Genomic DNA, 17,257 nt, shown 5'->3' with positions numbered 1-17,257 from the left:
GTGAATTTCGAATGGGGGTAAGAAATGAAAGAGGAAGTCGACTGGTAGAATTTTGCACAGAGCATAACTTCATCATAGGTAACACTTGGTTCAAGAATCACGAAAGAGGGTTGTATACATGGAAGATGCCTGGAGAAACTGGAAGGTTTCAGATAGATTATACAATGGTAAGAGAGGGGTTTAGGAACGGTTTTAAACTGTAAGACATTTCCAGGAGTAGATGTGCACTCTGACTACAATTTATTGGTTATGAACTGTAGATTAAAACTGAACAAAACTGCAAAAAGGTGGGGAATTAAGGAGATGGGACCTGGATAAACTGACAGAACCAGAGGTTGTAGAGAGTTTCAGGGACAGCATTATGGAGCGGTTGACAGGAATGGGGCAATGAAATACAGTAGAAGAAGAATGGGTACCTTTGAGAGATGAAAGGGTGAATGCATCAGAGGATCAAGGAGCTAAAAAGACGAGAGCTAGTAGAAATCCTTGGGTAACAGAAGATATATTAAATTTAATTGATGAAAGGAGAAAATATAAAAATGCAGTAAACGAAGTAGGCAAAAAGGAAAACAGATGTCTCAAAAATGAGATCAACAGGATGTGCCAAATGGCTAAGCGGGGATGGCTAGAGAACAAACGTAACGATTTAGAAGCATATCTCACTAGCGGTAACATAGGTACTGGCTACAGGAAACGTAAAGAGGACTTTGGAGAAAAAAGAACCACTTGTATGAAAATCTAGAGCTCAGATGGAAACCCAATTCTAAGCAAAGGATGGAAAGCAGAAAGGTGGAAGGAGTATATAGAGGGCATATACAAGGGCAGTGTACATGAGGACAATATTATGGGACTGGAAGAAGATGTAGATAAAGATAAAATGAGAGATATGATACTGAGTGAGGAGTTTGACAGAGCACTCGAAGACCTAAGTCGAATCAAGGCCCCTGGAGTGGACAACATTCCGATAGAACTGCTGACAGCCTTGGGAGAGCCATCCCTGACAAAAATCTACCATTTGTTGAGCAAGATATATGAGACCCTCACGCTTCAAGAAGAATATAGTAACTAAAATCCTAAAGAAAGTATGTGTTGATAGATGTGAAAATTACAGAACTATCAGTTTAATAAGTCCCAGCTGCATAATACTAACGCGAATTCATTACAGACGAATGGAAAACCTGGTTGAAGTTCACCTCGAGGAAGATCAGTTTGGATTCCGTGGTAATGTTGGAACACGCGAGGCAATACTGACCCTACGAATTATCTGGGAAGATAGATTAAGGAAGGGCAAACCTAGGTTTCTAGCATTTGTAGACTAAGAGAAAGCTTTTGATAATGTTGACTGGAATACTCCCTTTCAAATTCTAAAGGTGGCAGGGGTAAAATACAGGGAGCGAAAGGCTATTTACAATTTGTATAGAAACCAGATGGCAGTTATAAGAGTCGTGGGGCATGAAAGGGAAGGAGGGGTTGGGAAGGGAGTGAGACAGGGTTGTAGCCTGTCCCCGATGTTATTCAATCCGTATATTGAGCAAGCAGTAAAGGAAACAAAAGAAAAATTCGGAGTAGGTATTACGGTCCATGGAGAAGAAATAAAAACGTCGAGGTTCGCCAATGGCATTGTAATTCTGTCACAGACAGCAAAGGACTTGGAAGAGCAGTTGAACGGAATGGACATTGTCTTGAATGGAGGATATAAGAAGAAAATCAATAAAAGCGAAACGAATATCATGGAATGTAGTCGAATTAAATCATGTGATGCTGAGGGAATTAGATTAGGGAATGAGACACTTAAAGTAGTAAATGAGTTTTGCTATTTGGGGAGCAAAATAACTTATGATGGTCGAAGTAGAGAGGATATAAAATGTAGACTAGCAATTGCAAGGGAAGCGTTTCTGAAGAACAAATATTTGTTAAGATCCAGTATAGATATAAGTGTCAGGAAGTCTTTTCTCAAAGTATTTGTATGTAGTGTATCCATGTTGTTGTTGTGTTCTTCAGTCCATAAACTGGTTTGATGCAGCTCTCTATGCTGCTCTATCCTGTGCAAGGTTCTTCATCTCCCAGTACCTACTGCAACCTACATCCTTCTGAATTTGTTTAGTGTATTCATATCTTGGTCTCCCCCTACTATTTTTACCCTCCACGCTGCCCTCCAATACTAAATTGCCCTACCAACCGATCCCTTCTTCTAGTCAAGTTGTGCCACAAATTTCTCTTCTCTCCAATTCTGTTCAATACTTCCTTGTTAGTTATATGATCTACCCATCTAATCTTCAGCATTATTCTGTAGCACCACGTTTAAAAAATTTCTATTCTCTTCTTGTCTAAACTATTAATCGTCCACGTTTCACTTCCATACATGGCTACACTCCACACAAATACTTTCAGAAACTACTTCCCTTCACTTAAATCTGTACTTGATCTTAACAAATGTCTCTTCTTCAGAAATGCTTACCTTGCCATTGCCAGTCTACATTTTATATCCTCTCTACTTCGACCATCATCAGTTATTTTGCTCCCCAAAAGGCAAAACTCATTTACTACTTTAAGCGTCTCATTTCCCAATCTAATTCCTGCAGCATTACCCCATTTAATTAGACTACATTCCATTATTCTCGTTTTGCTTTTGTTGAAGTTTATGTTATAGCCTACGTTCAGGGCAATGTCCATTCCGTTCAGCTGCTCTTCCAAGTTCTTTTCTGCCTCTGACAGAATTACAATGTCATCGGCGAACCTCAAAGTTTTTATTTCTTCTCCATGGATTTTAATTCCTGCTCCAAATTTTTCTTTTGTTTCCTTTATTGGTTGCTCAATATACAGATTGAATAACATCGTGGAGAGGCTACAACTCTGTCTCACTCCCTTCCCAACCACTGCTTCCCTTTCATGTCCCTCGACTCTTATAACTGCCATCAGGTTTCTGTACAAATTGTAAATAGCCTTTCGCTCCCTGTATTTTACCCCTGCCACGTTCAGAATTTGAAAGAGAGTATTCCAGTCAACATTGTCAAAAGCTTTCTCTAAGTCTACAAATGCTAAAAACGTAGGTTTGCCTTTCCTTAATCTATTTTCTAAGATAAGTCGTAGGGTCAGTATTGCTTCCCGTGTTCCAACATTTCTACGGAATCCTAACTGATCTTTCGCGAGGTCGGCTTCGACCAGTTTTTCCATTCGTCTGTAAAGAATTCGTGCTAGTATTTTGCAGCAGTGGCTTATTAAACTGATAGTTCGGTAATTTTCACATCTGTCAACACCTGCTTTCTTTGGGATTTGAATTATTATATTCTTCTTGAAGTCTGTAGGTATTTCGCCTCTCTCATACATCTTGCTCACCAGATGGTAGAGGTTTTTAGACCTGGCTCTCCCAAGGCTGTCAGTAGTTGTAATGGAATGTTGTCTACTCCCGGGGCCTTGTTTCGACTTAGGTCTTTTAGTGCTCTGTCAAACTCTTCACGTAGCATCATACCTCCTATTTCATCTTCATCTACATTCTCTTCCATTTCTATAATATTTTCCTCAAGAACATCGCACTTGTATAGACCCAATATATACTCCTTCTATCTTTCTGCTTTCCCTTCTTTGCTTAGAATTGGGTTTACATGTGAGCTCTTGATATTCATGCAAGTGGTTCTCTTTTCTCCGAAGGTCTCTTTAATTATCCTGTAGGCAGTATCTATCTTACCCCTAGTGATATGTGCCTCTACACCCTTACATGTATGAATGTCAAATATGGACTATAAATAGTTTGGACAAGAAGGGAATAGAAGCTCTCGAAATGTGGTGCTGCAGAAGATTGCTGAAGATTTGATGGGTAGATAACATGACTAATGACGAGGCAGTAAATAGAATTGGGGAGAGGAGAGATTTGTGACACAGCTTGTCTAGACCAAGAGATGAATACGCTAAGCAGATTCAGAAGTATGTAGGCTGCAGTAGGTACTGGGAGATGAAGAAGCTTGCACAGGATAGAATAGCATGGAGAGCTGCATCAAACCAGTTTCGGGACTGAAGACCACAACAACAACAACATCAACAATTGTACAGCTTGGCGTCAAAAGTGGATAATAAAGGGGATAATATATCTGATTTCTACTGCTTCATACTTTTAGGGGATTCCTTTTACTGATGTTAAATACTGACCTCTCTCTAGAACTTTTCTCTCGCACACTTCAACCCACTATATAGCTAATTATTTCTTGATGTTTCAGGACGTATCTCGTTAACCCATACCTTCATTTAGCCAAGTTGTTCATTAAATTCAATTTACTGCCAATGAGAAGCAGTAAATCTATATTAATTACCTGACCTGCCTATTTAAACTTTAGTTCATTTTCTGTAGAATCACAGTTGAAAAGCTAATATTATCTCTCACTAGGCACCGTTGACCACTTCCATGTAATGCTATAGTTACTTTCAGAATGAAACTATTTCTGACGATAAAATTTATAGTACATATTAACCATGTTCTCTTTTCCAGAGTCATTTTCTTTACTTGTTTAGGTCAGTCACGTGTTTTGGTGAATAAATCGATACCCTCACCTGCTGTATCACATGCGTAAGTTATTGACATCCGTGCCTATGTAAAACAGCACAGAGCTCTTGTATAAACTCATCTGAATGTTATTATGAGCGTCAAAATCGCCACGCTATAAGAATTTTGCGTCATTTAGATCGACCTTTCTTCCATAAATGGGTTCAGAAAAACATGATTACCCTTTACAATTACATTTCACGTCAGCATCATTCCCGTATCTCCTTCTCCCGGTAGGCAGAATTGCTGATGTATGTTCCTGTGCACAGGCGGAGGCGATGAGCGAGCGCAGGCGAATAACGGTTAGACTGTTTTGCGTAATTACAATCTGTAGTAAACAGTTACTCCTATATGCTCCTAAGTTTAAATTTGAAGAAGCAACTAACATATTTCTAAACGTACAAATTTTAGTTGCGATTGTGTGCTCCCCTACAGACACTAACTTTACAACTTTATAACTTATTGCCTTAATGACAGTGTAATATTTAAATCTGATTTACACGATTTTGCCAGAGAGCTTGAAGAGGGATTATTCTATGTCAGGGCGTGTTAGGGGGTGCAAAACGAAACATTAATTTAAACAATAAAGTGAAAATGTAATCCGTATACAGTGAGATTATTATCTCACTATATTTCGTGATTGCTGTGCGTACTGTCATAAGGCTACAATAAAAAGAATTAAAAAAATGTTCATTCAAAACACTTAAACTGTCCGACGACTTTTGTTTCTTTCTAATTCTTTGAATTTAAGCAGAACCTGCTAATGTAACCTGAAAATGACTTTACTCAAATTTAGGAACCTAAGACAAAGATTTTTTTATCTTCAATATTTCCTAAAAAATTGCATTTGGTGGTTTCTGTTTCAACAAACCTCTTTTCTGCCGAAGGTAACTGAAGATGGGAACGAGACTGTATCAATACTGTTGCTGACGCCGTCACCGGATGACAATGGGCAAACCCTCAAGTGTCAAGCCAAGGGCGCACGTGGTGTGCAGGAGAAATCAGTGGAACTTCTTGTCCATTGTAAGTAACACATCCACCGTTTCCTATTTTTCTATCACTGACATTACTTTTATATTAAAAAACTAGCATCAAGCACGCTTATACTGTTTTCGTCATGAAATCGTATTTGCCCCTGTTGAGGTGCCCGTACCGTCTAAGGCGTGTTTTACGTTACGTGTTCCTGATATCTTTCACTTTCATAGCTTCTCTTACTTGTTCATTTCCATAATAACCAGCCTTACAATCAAAAGGATATCGTTTGGCAAACGGACTCCATTAGGAAGAATTTTTAAGAAACACCGTTCATAGTACGATAGGAACAAAATAAAACAAAAATGGATGGGCTAGAAACACGATCGGGCACCACAGTTGTAATGCGTGAACGCTTCAATCACTAGTAAAGCAAATTATTATACATTTACGTGACATTATTGGGATTTAACAGCGATTTTTCAGTTAAGTAAACACCGGCCGGAGTGGACGTGCGGTCCTGGGCGCTACAGTCTGGAGCCGAGCGACCGCTACGGTCGCAGGTTCGAATCCTACCTCGGGCATTGATGTGTGTGATGTCCTTAGGTTAGTTAGATTTAATTACTTCTAAGTTCTAGGCGACTGATGGCTTCAGAAGTTAAGGCGCAGAGTGCTCAGAGCCATTTGAGCCAAGTTATGTAATGTTAGTAACAAACATTTCTTTAAAAATGGGTTTATGATCAAGACTGTTTCAATAATTTTATGAAAGTATTGTCCCAAAACCGCAAGAGAAAACAAATGAACTTTGTGCATGTAAGTTCGTCAACTTCCACGGACAGTGCCAATTTGAATAAAACCAGTTTGCGTATTAGGATGTGTCATTATAAAACAACGAGACAAATAAAACGCCGAAGTTTCGATCGCCTTTGGAGCGGTCGTCTTCAGGTGAACCAACTTCTGGATTCGATGTAGGTTTCCCCTATACACTGTTTATTACAGTTGTCAGGTAGTTACTTACGCTATATTCTGAGATGCCATTGGAGAGTTTGAGGTAAACATTGCTACGGAGGGTTGGCTGTATGGTAAGCTATTGCTTGTGCTATCCGTAGCTGGTAACGAGAGGAAGTGTTTTCCTGCAACGAGACATCGTTGATGCAAGACATTTCTCTTCACTCCGTGCGGGGTCAGTGTTGTAGGTGTATGGTGACAGAGCTACGGTTACTAAAGATGATCAGGTAGTGAGTATGGAAAGGGCTGGTTACAGCCTTGGGAGGTGCTGAGACTAGATTTATTCTCAGACCACTAAGTTGAGAAGGATTTGCTGACTACCGGGAAGATACAAATTTCGGTTTTTCGAGGTTTTTTTCTTTTCCTTTTTTTTTTAATGCGGCCCCAACGAATTCCCATTCTGTGCCAACCTCTTCGTCTCAGAGAAGCACGTGCAACCTAAGTCCTCAATTATTTGCTGAATGTATTCCAGCGTCTTTGTGTCTCTGCAGTGTACAGTTTTTGCCCTCTACAGCTCCCTCTAGTACCATGGAAGTTATTCCGCGATGTCTTAACAGATGTCCTACCATTCTATCGTTTCATCTTGTCAGTGTTTTCCATATTGTCCTTTCCTCGTCGATTCTCCGGAGATCCTCCTCATTCCTTAGCTTATCAGACAATTTAATTTTCAACATTCCTCTGTAACACCACGTCTCACAATCTTTTATTCTCTTCTTTTCCCTTTTTCCCGTACTCCATGTTTACTACTATATTTCGTTATGCTCGTACATTCCCAGAAAATTCTTCCTCAAATTAAGGGCTAAGTTTGATAGAAGTAGAGTTTTATTGATCAGGAATGCCCTTTTTTCCAGTGCTAGCTGGGTTAGTTTGGAGCTCCAACGTTAGGCGCGTTATGGGGTCCCTTAGCGACATGGCTGAGAAGAAGGGTAAGAAATCAAGTGTGCACTCCGTGTGCATACCGGGTGGAGTCATTCCAGATGTGGAAAGGGTCCTCCTGGATGCCATGAAGAGCACAGGGTGCAGGCAGCTGCAGGTGGTTGCTCACGTCGGTACCAATGATGTGTGTCACTTTGGATCAGAAGAGATTCTCTCTGGATTCAAGCGGCTAACAGAAGTGGTAAAGGCTGCCTGTCTTGCTTGCAAGATGAAGGCAGAGATGACCATTTGCACCATAGTCGACAGGACCGATTGCGGAACTCTGGTAGAGAACCGAGTGGAGGGTCTGAATCAGAGGCTCAGAAGGTTCTGCGACCGTGTAGGCTGCAGATTCCTCGACTTGCGCCAAAGGGTGGTTGGGTTTCGGGTTCCGCTGAGTACGTCAGGTGTACACTATACGCAGGAGGTGGCTACACGGGTAAAAGTAGCTGTGTTTCTTGGACGAGGCGGTTTTTTAGGTTAGAGGGTCTCGGGAAAACACAAGAAGATCTTCAGCCACAAAGGGTACAAGCTGAATACGGGAAGAACGTAGATAGGGGAACCATCGGTATAACAGTTGAAAACTGTCGTAGCTGTGTTGGTAAAGTACCAGAGCTCCTAGTGCTAATAGAAAGCAGTGATGTTCTAATCGTTATAAGCACTAAAAGCTGGCTAAAGCTGGATATAAGCTCACCCGAAATTTTTGCGAAGAACCTAACGGTGTTCCGAAAGGATAGGCTAAACACGGTTGGCGGTGGCGTGTTTGTTGCTGTTAGAAGTAGTTTAACTTGTCACGAAATTGAAGTAGATACTTCCTGTGACTTAGTATGGGCAGCCATCATTGTTGGCAACCGGAATAAAATAATAATTGGAACCTTTTACCGACCTCCAAATTCAGATGATAAAGTTGTGGAAAGATTCAAAGAAAACTTGAGTTTGATTTAAAACACGTACCCGACTCATACAATAATAATTGGTGGTGACTTTAATTTACCCTCGATGTGTTGGTGAAAATACATGTTTAATTTCGGAGGTACGCATATAATATCATCCGAAATTGTGCTAAACGCATTCTCTGATAATTATTTCGAGCAGTTAGTTCATGAGCCCACGCGAATAGTAAACTGTTGTGAAAACACACTTGACCTCTTCGCAACAAATAATCCTGAGTAAATAACGAGCAACAAAACCGATTCAGGAATTAGTGAACACAGCGTTGTCGTAGCGAGACTGAATATTGTAATCCCCAAATCCTCGAAAAATAAGCGAAAAATATACCTATTCAAAAAAATACCTATTGTAAAATTTCACTTGACTCCTTCCTAATAGACAATCTCCACTCATTCCAAATTAATAATATAAGTGTAGACCAGATGTGGCTTGGATTCAAAGAAATAGTATCGGCAGCAATTGAGTGATTTATACCAAATAAGTTAACAAACGGCGGAGCTGGTCCTCCATGGTACACAAAACGGGTTAGAACACTGTTGCAGAAACAACGAAACAAACATGCCATATTTAAAAAGACTCAAGATCCCAAAGATTGGCGATCTTTTACAGAAGCTCGAAATTTAGCACGGACTTCAATGCGAGATGCCTAAAACAGTTTCCACAATGAAACTTTGTCTCGAAACCTGGCAGAAAATCGAAAGAGGTTCTGGTCGTATGTGAAGTACGTTAGCGGCAATAAACAATCAATACCTTCTTTCCGCGTTAGCAATTTAGGTAATATCAAAGACAGTGCTGCCAAAGCAGAGTTACTAAACACAGCCTTCCGAAATGTCTTCACAAAAAAAGACGAAGTAAATATTCCTGAGAACAGCTGCCATTATGAGTAAGTAGAGGTAAATTTCCTCGGAGTACTGAAGCAACTTAAATCACTTAATAACAGCACATTTATTCACATGAAGTGTTGAGTGCTATTGACAAGGGATATCAGATCGATTCCGTATTTCTGGATTTCCGTAAGGCTTTTGGTACTGTACCACACAAGCGGCCCGTAGTGAACTTACGTGCTTATGGAATATCGTCTCAGTTATGTGACTCGATTTGTGATTTCCTGTCAGAGAGGTCACAGTCCGTAGTAATTGACGGAAAGTCATCGTGTACAACAGAAGTGATTTCTGGCGTTCCCCAAGGTAGTGTTATATGCCCTATATAAACGATTTTGGAGACAATCTCAGCAGCCGTCTTCGGTTGTTTGCAGATTACGCTGTCGTTTATCGACTAATAAAGTCATCAGAAGATCAAAACAAACTGCAAAACGGTTTAGAGAATAGTGCGAAAAGTGGCAATTGACCCTAAATAATGAAAAGTTTGAGATCATCCTCATGAGTGCTAAAAGGAAGTCGTTAAACTTCGGTTACACGATAAATCAGTCTAATCTAAAAGCCGTAAATTCAACTAAATACCTAGGTATTAGAATTACGAACAACTTAAATGGGAAGGAACACATAGAAAATGATGTGGGGAAGACAAACCAAAGACTGCGTTTTATTGGCAGGACACTTAGAAAATGTAATAGACCTACTAAGGAGACTTCCTACACTACGCTTGTCCGTCCTCTTTTAGAACACTGCTGCGCGGTATGGGATCCTTACCAGATAGGATTGACGGAGTACATCGAAAGAGTTCAAAGAAGGTTGTATTATCGCGAAATATGGCAGAGAGTGTCAGAGATATGATACAGGATTTGAGCTAGAAATCATTAAAAGAAAGGCGTTTTCGTTGCTATGGAATCTTCTCACGAAATTCCAATCACCAACTTTCTCCTCCGAATGTGAAAATATTTTGTTGACACGGACCTACATATTGAGGAACGATTACCACGATAAAAGAAGGGAAATCAGAGCTCGTTCGGAAAGATATAGGTGTTCATTCTTTCCGCGAACTATACGAGATTGGAATAATAGAGAATTGTGAAGTTGGTTCGATGAACCCTCTGCCAGGCACTTGAATGTGATTTCCAGAGTATCCATGTAGTAGTAGCAGTAGATTTCACTGCCCAGGTAGCGGAATTCCTTAACTTCATCTACTTCATTACACCAATTCTGATTTTAAGTTGCGCGCTATTCTCATTTAATCTTCTTCTCGTTACTTTAGTCTTTCTTCGATTTACTCTCAATCTACATTCTATATTTATTAGACATTCGGCAGATACTGTAATTCCTCTTCACTTTCTCTGAGAACAGGACGTCATCAGTGAATCTTATCATTTGTATCCTTTCATCATGGACTTTAATCCTGCACGTGGACCTTTCTTTTATTTCCTTTATTGGTTCTTAGATGTATAGTTTGAACAGTGGGGATGAAAGACTACATCCCTGTATTACACGCGTTTAAATCCGAGCACTTCGTTCCTCGTCCTCCACTCTTATTGTTCCCTTCGGCTCCAGTACATATTGTATATTACCGGTCTTTCCCTAAGTTTACCCCTATTTTGTCAGTATTTCGAATATCTTGCTCCAGTTGTTGCTGTCGAACGCTTTTTTCTGGTCGAAAAATCCAGTAAACGTATTCTGGTTGTTCTTCAGTCTTCCGTCCATTATCAACCGTACCGTCAGAACTGCCTCTATGATGCCTTTACTTTTCCTCAAGTCAGACTGATGATTCTCAGTTTCTTTTCCATTCTTCTGTCTGTTATTCTTGTCAGTAACTTGGATGCATGAGCAGCTAAACTAATTGTGCAATAATTCTCACACTTGTCGGCCCTTGCAGTCTTCGGAATTGTGTGGTTGATGTATTTCCAAAATGGAGATGGTGTATCGCGAGACTCATACATTCTACACACCAACGTGAATAGTTGTCTTGTTGCCACTTCCACCCAGTGATTATAGTACTCTCAATTGAAATTTGATAGGGGACGTTATTAAAGATGAGAAGTGGCTGTACAGTGCGTAGATTTGGGCTTACTGAAATGCTACGTAGTGTTGTGAGGTGCAGAAGAAATATGCCTTGAGGATGCAGTCAGTTAGGGAGTCTCCCTGCTTGAGGAAAACTCCGCCAATGTTGGTGCAGATCAGAATGCAAAGTAAGTATTTTCCTTAAAAGCTTGTAAGGAAGTAAATAAACGGTTACTGGACCTTGCCTCTGACATTATTTCTTTGTCACAGCATTGTTTATTTGTCGAAGAACTACGACGATTTTCTTTGGTTTCTTGTAGATGGGAGAAGTGGTAGTTTATGCAAGTGTAATGTTCCGCACAAAAGCTGGCTTATGAATACACTGTTAAGAGTAAATGTTCGTAATTCTGTCCAGACTTGATGCTGTGCTAGGCACGGTTCTTAAAAAAGGCGAGAAGTTAACTTTAATTGAAGTTTTCAGTAGCTAAAAGATCGTTTGTTACACTTAGAAAGAGGTGTACAGAACGAATATAAAATAAAGACAGAGGATAGAGACACAGAAGAGCGGTGCTTAGCAGACAAACACCCAACATTGCAAGAAAGAAGAAGTTTTCAATAAAAACTTTCTAATGAAGAAAAAGGGGAGTGTTAATGGAAATGTGTCAGTATTTCATCTACATCTACATCTACATCTACATCTACATTGATACTCCGCAAGCCACCCAACGGTGTGTGGCGGAGGGCACTTTACGTGCCACTGTCATTACCTCCCTTTCCTGTTCCAGTCGCGTATGGTTCGCGGGAAGAACGACTGTCTGAAAGCCTCCGTGCGTGCTCTAATCTCTCTAATTTTACATTCGTGATCTCCTCGGGAAGTATAAGTAGGGGGAAGCAATATATTCGATACCTCATCCAGAAACGCACCCTCTCGAAACCTGGCGAGCAAGCTACACCGCGATGCAGAGCGCCTCTCTTGCAGAGTCTGCCACTTGAGTTTATTAAACATCTCCGTAACGCTATCACGGTTACCAAATAACGCAGTGACGAAACGCGCCGCTCTTCTTTGGATCTTCTCTATCTCCTCCTGGTACGGATCCCACACTGATGAGCAATACTCAAGTATAGGTCGAACGAGTGTTTTGTAAGCCACCTCCTTTGTTGATGGACTACATTTTCTAAGCACTCTCCCAATGAATCTCAACCTGGTACCCGCCTTACCAACAATTAGTTTTATATGATCATTCCACTTCAAATCGTTCCGTACGCATACTCCCAGATATTTTACAGAAGTAACTGCTACCAGTGTTTGTTCCGCTATCATATAATCATACAATAAAGGATCCTTCTTTCTATGTATTCGCAATACATTACATTTGTCTATGTTAAGGGACAGTTGCCACTCCCTGCACCAAGTGCCTATCCGCTGCAGATCTTCCTGTATTTCGCTACAATTTTCTAATGCAGCAACTTCTCTATATACTACAGCATCATCCGCGAAAAGCCGCATGGAACTTCCGACACTATCTACTAAGTCATTTATATATATTGTGAAAAGCAATGGTCCCATAACACTCCCCTGTGGCACGCCAGAGGTTACTTTAACGTCTGTAGACGTCTCTCCATTGATAACAACATGCTGTGTTCTGTTTGCTAAAAACTCTTCAATCCAGCCACACAGCTGGTCTGATATTCCGTAGGCTCTTACTTTGTTTATCAGGCGACAGTGCGGAACTGTATCGAACGCCTTCCGGAAGTCAAGAAAAATAGCATCTACCTGGGAGCCTGTATCTAATATTTTCTGGGTCTCATGAACAAATAAGGCGAGTTGGGTCTCACACGATCGCTGTTTCCGGAATCCATGTTGATTCCTACATAGTAGATTCTGGGTTTCCAGAAATGACATGATACGCGAGCAAAAAACATGTTCTAAAATTCTACAAGAGATCGACGTAAGAGATATAGGTCTATAGTTTTGCGCATCTGCTCGACGACCCTTCTTGAAGACTGGGACTATCTGTGCTCTTTTCCAATCATTTGGAACCCTCCGTTCCTCTAGAGACTTGCGGTACACGGCTGTTAGAAGGGGGGCAAGTTCTTTTGCGTACTCTGTGTAGAATCGAATTGGTATCCCGTCAGGTCCAGTGGACTTTCCTCTATTGAGTGATTCCAGTTGCTTTTCTATTCCTTGGACACTTATTTCGATGTCACCCATTTTTTCGTTTGTGCGAGGATTTAGAGAAGGAACTGCAGTGCGGTCTTCCTCTGTGAAACAGCTCTGGAAAAAGGTGTTTAGTATTTCAGCTTTACGCGTGTCATCCTCTGTTTCAATGCCATCATCATCCCGTAGTGTCTGGATATGCTGTTTTGAGCCACTTACTGATTTAACGTAAGACCAGAACTTCCTAGGATTTTCTGTCAAGTCGGTACATAGAATTTTACTTTCGAATTCAATGAACGCTTCACGCATAGCCCTCCTTACGCTAACTTTGACATCGTTTAGCTTCAGTTTGTCTGAGAGGTTTTGGCTGCGTTTAAACTTGGAGTGGAGCTCTCTTTGCTTTCGCAGTAGTTTCCTAACTTTGTTGTTGTACCACGGTGGGTTTTTCCCGTCCCTCACAGTTTTACTCGGCACGTACCTGTCTAAAACGCATTTTACGATTGCCTTGAACTTTTTCCATAAACACTCAACATTGTCAGTGTCGGAACAGAAATTTTCGTTTTGATCTGTTAGGTAGTCTGAAATCTGCCTTCTATTACTCTTGCTAAACAGATAAACCTTCCTCCCTTTTTTTATATTCCTATATATTTCAACCTGAAATAGACAGTGTATTTCCTACTGTATTTGACGGGACCAGCAGCACAGTCACAAACGTTTTCGACAGAATATTCTCTAGTTGATAGGCACAGTATAAGATAGATTTTTGATGACGTTTTGGATCTCTATCAGCGAACAGAAATACTGAAAGGAAAGAAGACAGGTCATGTGAGTTGGAATTTTCTCCTGGTGTAATAATTCTTGGTAGTCTCCTCGGGTCTGCTCCCGGATCGTAAAATCACAATGACTCAATAACTGTCAATAGATCTGAAGTGATGAGTGTTTCCTTTCGAGTACCAAGATTAGGGCACTACTCTGAGTCGCCAAAGAAGATTTGGGGCTTAAGAAACTTGGAGTTCATAGAATTCGGTGTGAATGTGACAAAGCTTACATCAGCCGGTATATTCGCACAGTTCAAGGCAGGAGGGCAGAACGTCACCATCACACGAGTGAAGAATCGGCGACTGCGGAGTACCTTACGGTTTTGGAACGGTGTTCACAGAAAGGTAATTGAAATTAGATTGGAAGACGATCAGAACAATGGAGACATGAGTTTATCTTATAGTAGGACCAAGAACTCGGTACTATCGCGCCTTCAAAATAACGTTCTCTGGTGCAACCTGCGTTAGTGTTTGAGAATGATCTTTGAGTGACGCATATCGTTGGCGCCAGTGCAGCGTCAGAAACCCACTCTTGGGGAGAGCACCAGATGTTGGTGGAGCATGCACTCTGTGCGAAATGGGTACTTATGTAAGACGACATTTCGCTACCTTGTAACACTGTGGACAAAGACAGTCCTACCACACTGTCTTGGGGTACTCTGGAAGTTACATTTAGATATGTCGATTTGGTTCCAGTAAGAGCGACGTGTTCAGTTCTGTCTGCAAGGAAATCTCCAGTCCAGTCGACAATCTGGTCCGATACTCGGTATGCTCGAAATGTTTTCATTAAACGGCAGCGCGGGACGGTATAAACTGTCTTCCTGGCGTCAAGGAACACGGCACCATGCTGAGATCCGTTGCCTACGTCGCTACGGATCGCAAGGAAGAACAGAGCGAGCTCAACTTCGCAAAATCTCTGTTTGTGGAATACATGTTGATATTTACAGGAGAGATTTTTCATTCTCCTAAAACGACTAAGTTCTTGAGTACAAAACAAGTTCCATAATTTTACAACAGATGGGCGCGAACAATATAGGTCTGTCATTATGTGCCCCTGTCTTACAACTCTTCTTGGTAACGTGAATGACCTGCGCTTTCTTACAGTCGCTAGCTACCCTTTGTTGCTCCAGCGATCTACGAGAAACTGCTAATAGGAGGGGGAGTTCATTCACGTAAACTTTGTAGATTCTTGTAATTCTTCATGCTTTCCTGGCGATCTGTTGACATCTTGGATATTCAAGATGTTGTAGAATCTTATCTCATCTGGTCTTGATGGCTTTTCACTACTAAGTGATTGCAGTTGCTTTTCTGTTCCACCGAGCGAGGTGGCGCAGTGGTCAGCACGCTGGACTCGCATTCGGGAGGACGACGGTTCAATCCCGCCTCCGGCCATCCTGATTTAGGTTTTCCGTGATTTCCCTAAATCGCTTCACGCAAATGCCGGGATGGTTCCTTTGAAAGGGCACGGCCGATTTCCTTCCTCATCCTTCCCTCACCAGAGCTTGCGCTCCGTCTCTAATGACTTCGTTGTCGATGGGACGTTAAACACTAATCTCCTCCTCCTTTTCTGTTCCACGATCAGTTATCGCAATATATACCATTTCAACGGCCACACGGTTACGAAAAGGAGGGAACCAGTTATGATTTTCCACGGTGGAATGAGGTATTTCGGCTTTCTCTGTGTTACTTTCCGTTTCGGTGTCAGTGTGGTCAAAGTGAATGAAAAGTGGATTTCGAACTGCTTACTGATTTTATGTAGGTCCAAAACCTCTTAGGGGTATCAGTCATGTCGGTGGACTAAATTTTAGTACAAAAGTCATTGAACGCTGCTCTTACCCCACTTTACGCTTCGTTCAGCTTTGTCAGCTGAGTTTGTCTGTACTTCAGTGTGTGATGAAACTCTATTGGTTTGCTTATCATTATTCTGAGACGGGGTCTGTCCCATTCATTAAAACCTTGTTCGGAACATATTTGTCTAACCATACTGAATGACGCTACTCATTTTTTTTAAATTTATGCTCAACATCCTTATCCTCAGCACTGAGTTCTTGATGCTGATTACCTAGATATCAGGCAATTCGCATCCCATCACTGTTCCTAAGCAAAAATAATTTCTTATCTTTTTAACGTTACTTGTAATACCTGTAGTTATAGCTGCTATCACAGCCTTACAATCACTGATACTTCCCCTTTGTTAACTATGAAGCTCATGCCTGCCTGTTGCTAGGAGATCTAGGACGTTACCTTCTAGAAATGTTTCTCTAATTATCTGCTCGAAGTAATTTTCGGAAATGACATCCAGAATAATGTGAGACGAATCCCAGTCTCTTGCACCAGTTCTGATTGCATGATTCTCCCATTCTATACCAGGCAAGTTGAAGACTGCCTATATCGATCAGGAAAATTACTAACGATATTCTGCACGTTCTCTCTGAAGTGCTCTACCACTACAGCTCCAGACCTTGGCGGTCTATAAAAAGCTTCCTATTGCCATTTTGATCGACCTTTGATGCTTATCTTCACCCATAATAATTCAAATTCTGGATCCGAGATAACCCCGCTGGATATTATCGCGTTCTTTACTACGAGTACATTAAATAAGCCGTCATAACTGACGATAAACACATCTGCACGATGTTCTGAACTTAGGATTTCTTTGCTGTCCATTTCCGGTTTCTATAACTTTCTCTTCTATAACTTTCTCTTCCTGATACTACCTGGACATTGTGACCTACAATAATCGATGCTAATTCTTGTACCTTTCCTGTTGCCAACCTGCTGGGACAAGCATTCGATGAGAACACCGTGGTTGACGTAACTACCATTCCGGCCGGGGGTTTCTGTATGATGGGTTCCTGTAGCTTAAAAGACCAACATGCATACGCCGCATGGAGTCCAGTAAACTAGTAGCTGCTTCCTGCACGTGGTGAACACCTGATCCACTAAGGGAAACGATTCAAATCTTCACCCTACACCTGAAGGTGATAAATTCGCAGTCGATATCGTCAAA

General features: G+C 41.1%; 1 protein-coding gene across 1 annotated transcript in view; it reads left to right on the top strand.

The window, feature by feature from the left end:
- The window catches only part of LOC124613341 (nephrin-like), a 161,786-nt gene that overhangs the window by 26,140 nt on the left and 118,389 nt on the right, over window positions 1-17,257 (top strand). The window contains exon 4 of the mRNA XM_047142038.1: window positions 5,422-5,557. Within this exon, the coding sequence (XP_046997994.1) occupies window positions 5,422-5,557 (136 nt within the window). The remainder of the gene's footprint in view (window positions 1-5,421; window positions 5,558-17,257) is intronic.

Source organism: Schistocerca americana, chromosome 4 (assembly GCF_021461395.2).
Source record: "Schistocerca americana isolate TAMUIC-IGC-003095 chromosome 4, iqSchAmer2.1, whole genome shotgun sequence".
Lineage (NCBI taxonomy): Eukaryota > Metazoa > Arthropoda > Insecta > Orthoptera > Acrididae > Schistocerca > Schistocerca americana.
Note: the sequence above shows the minus strand (reverse complement) of the source record. Positions and strands in the feature narration are given on the sequence as shown.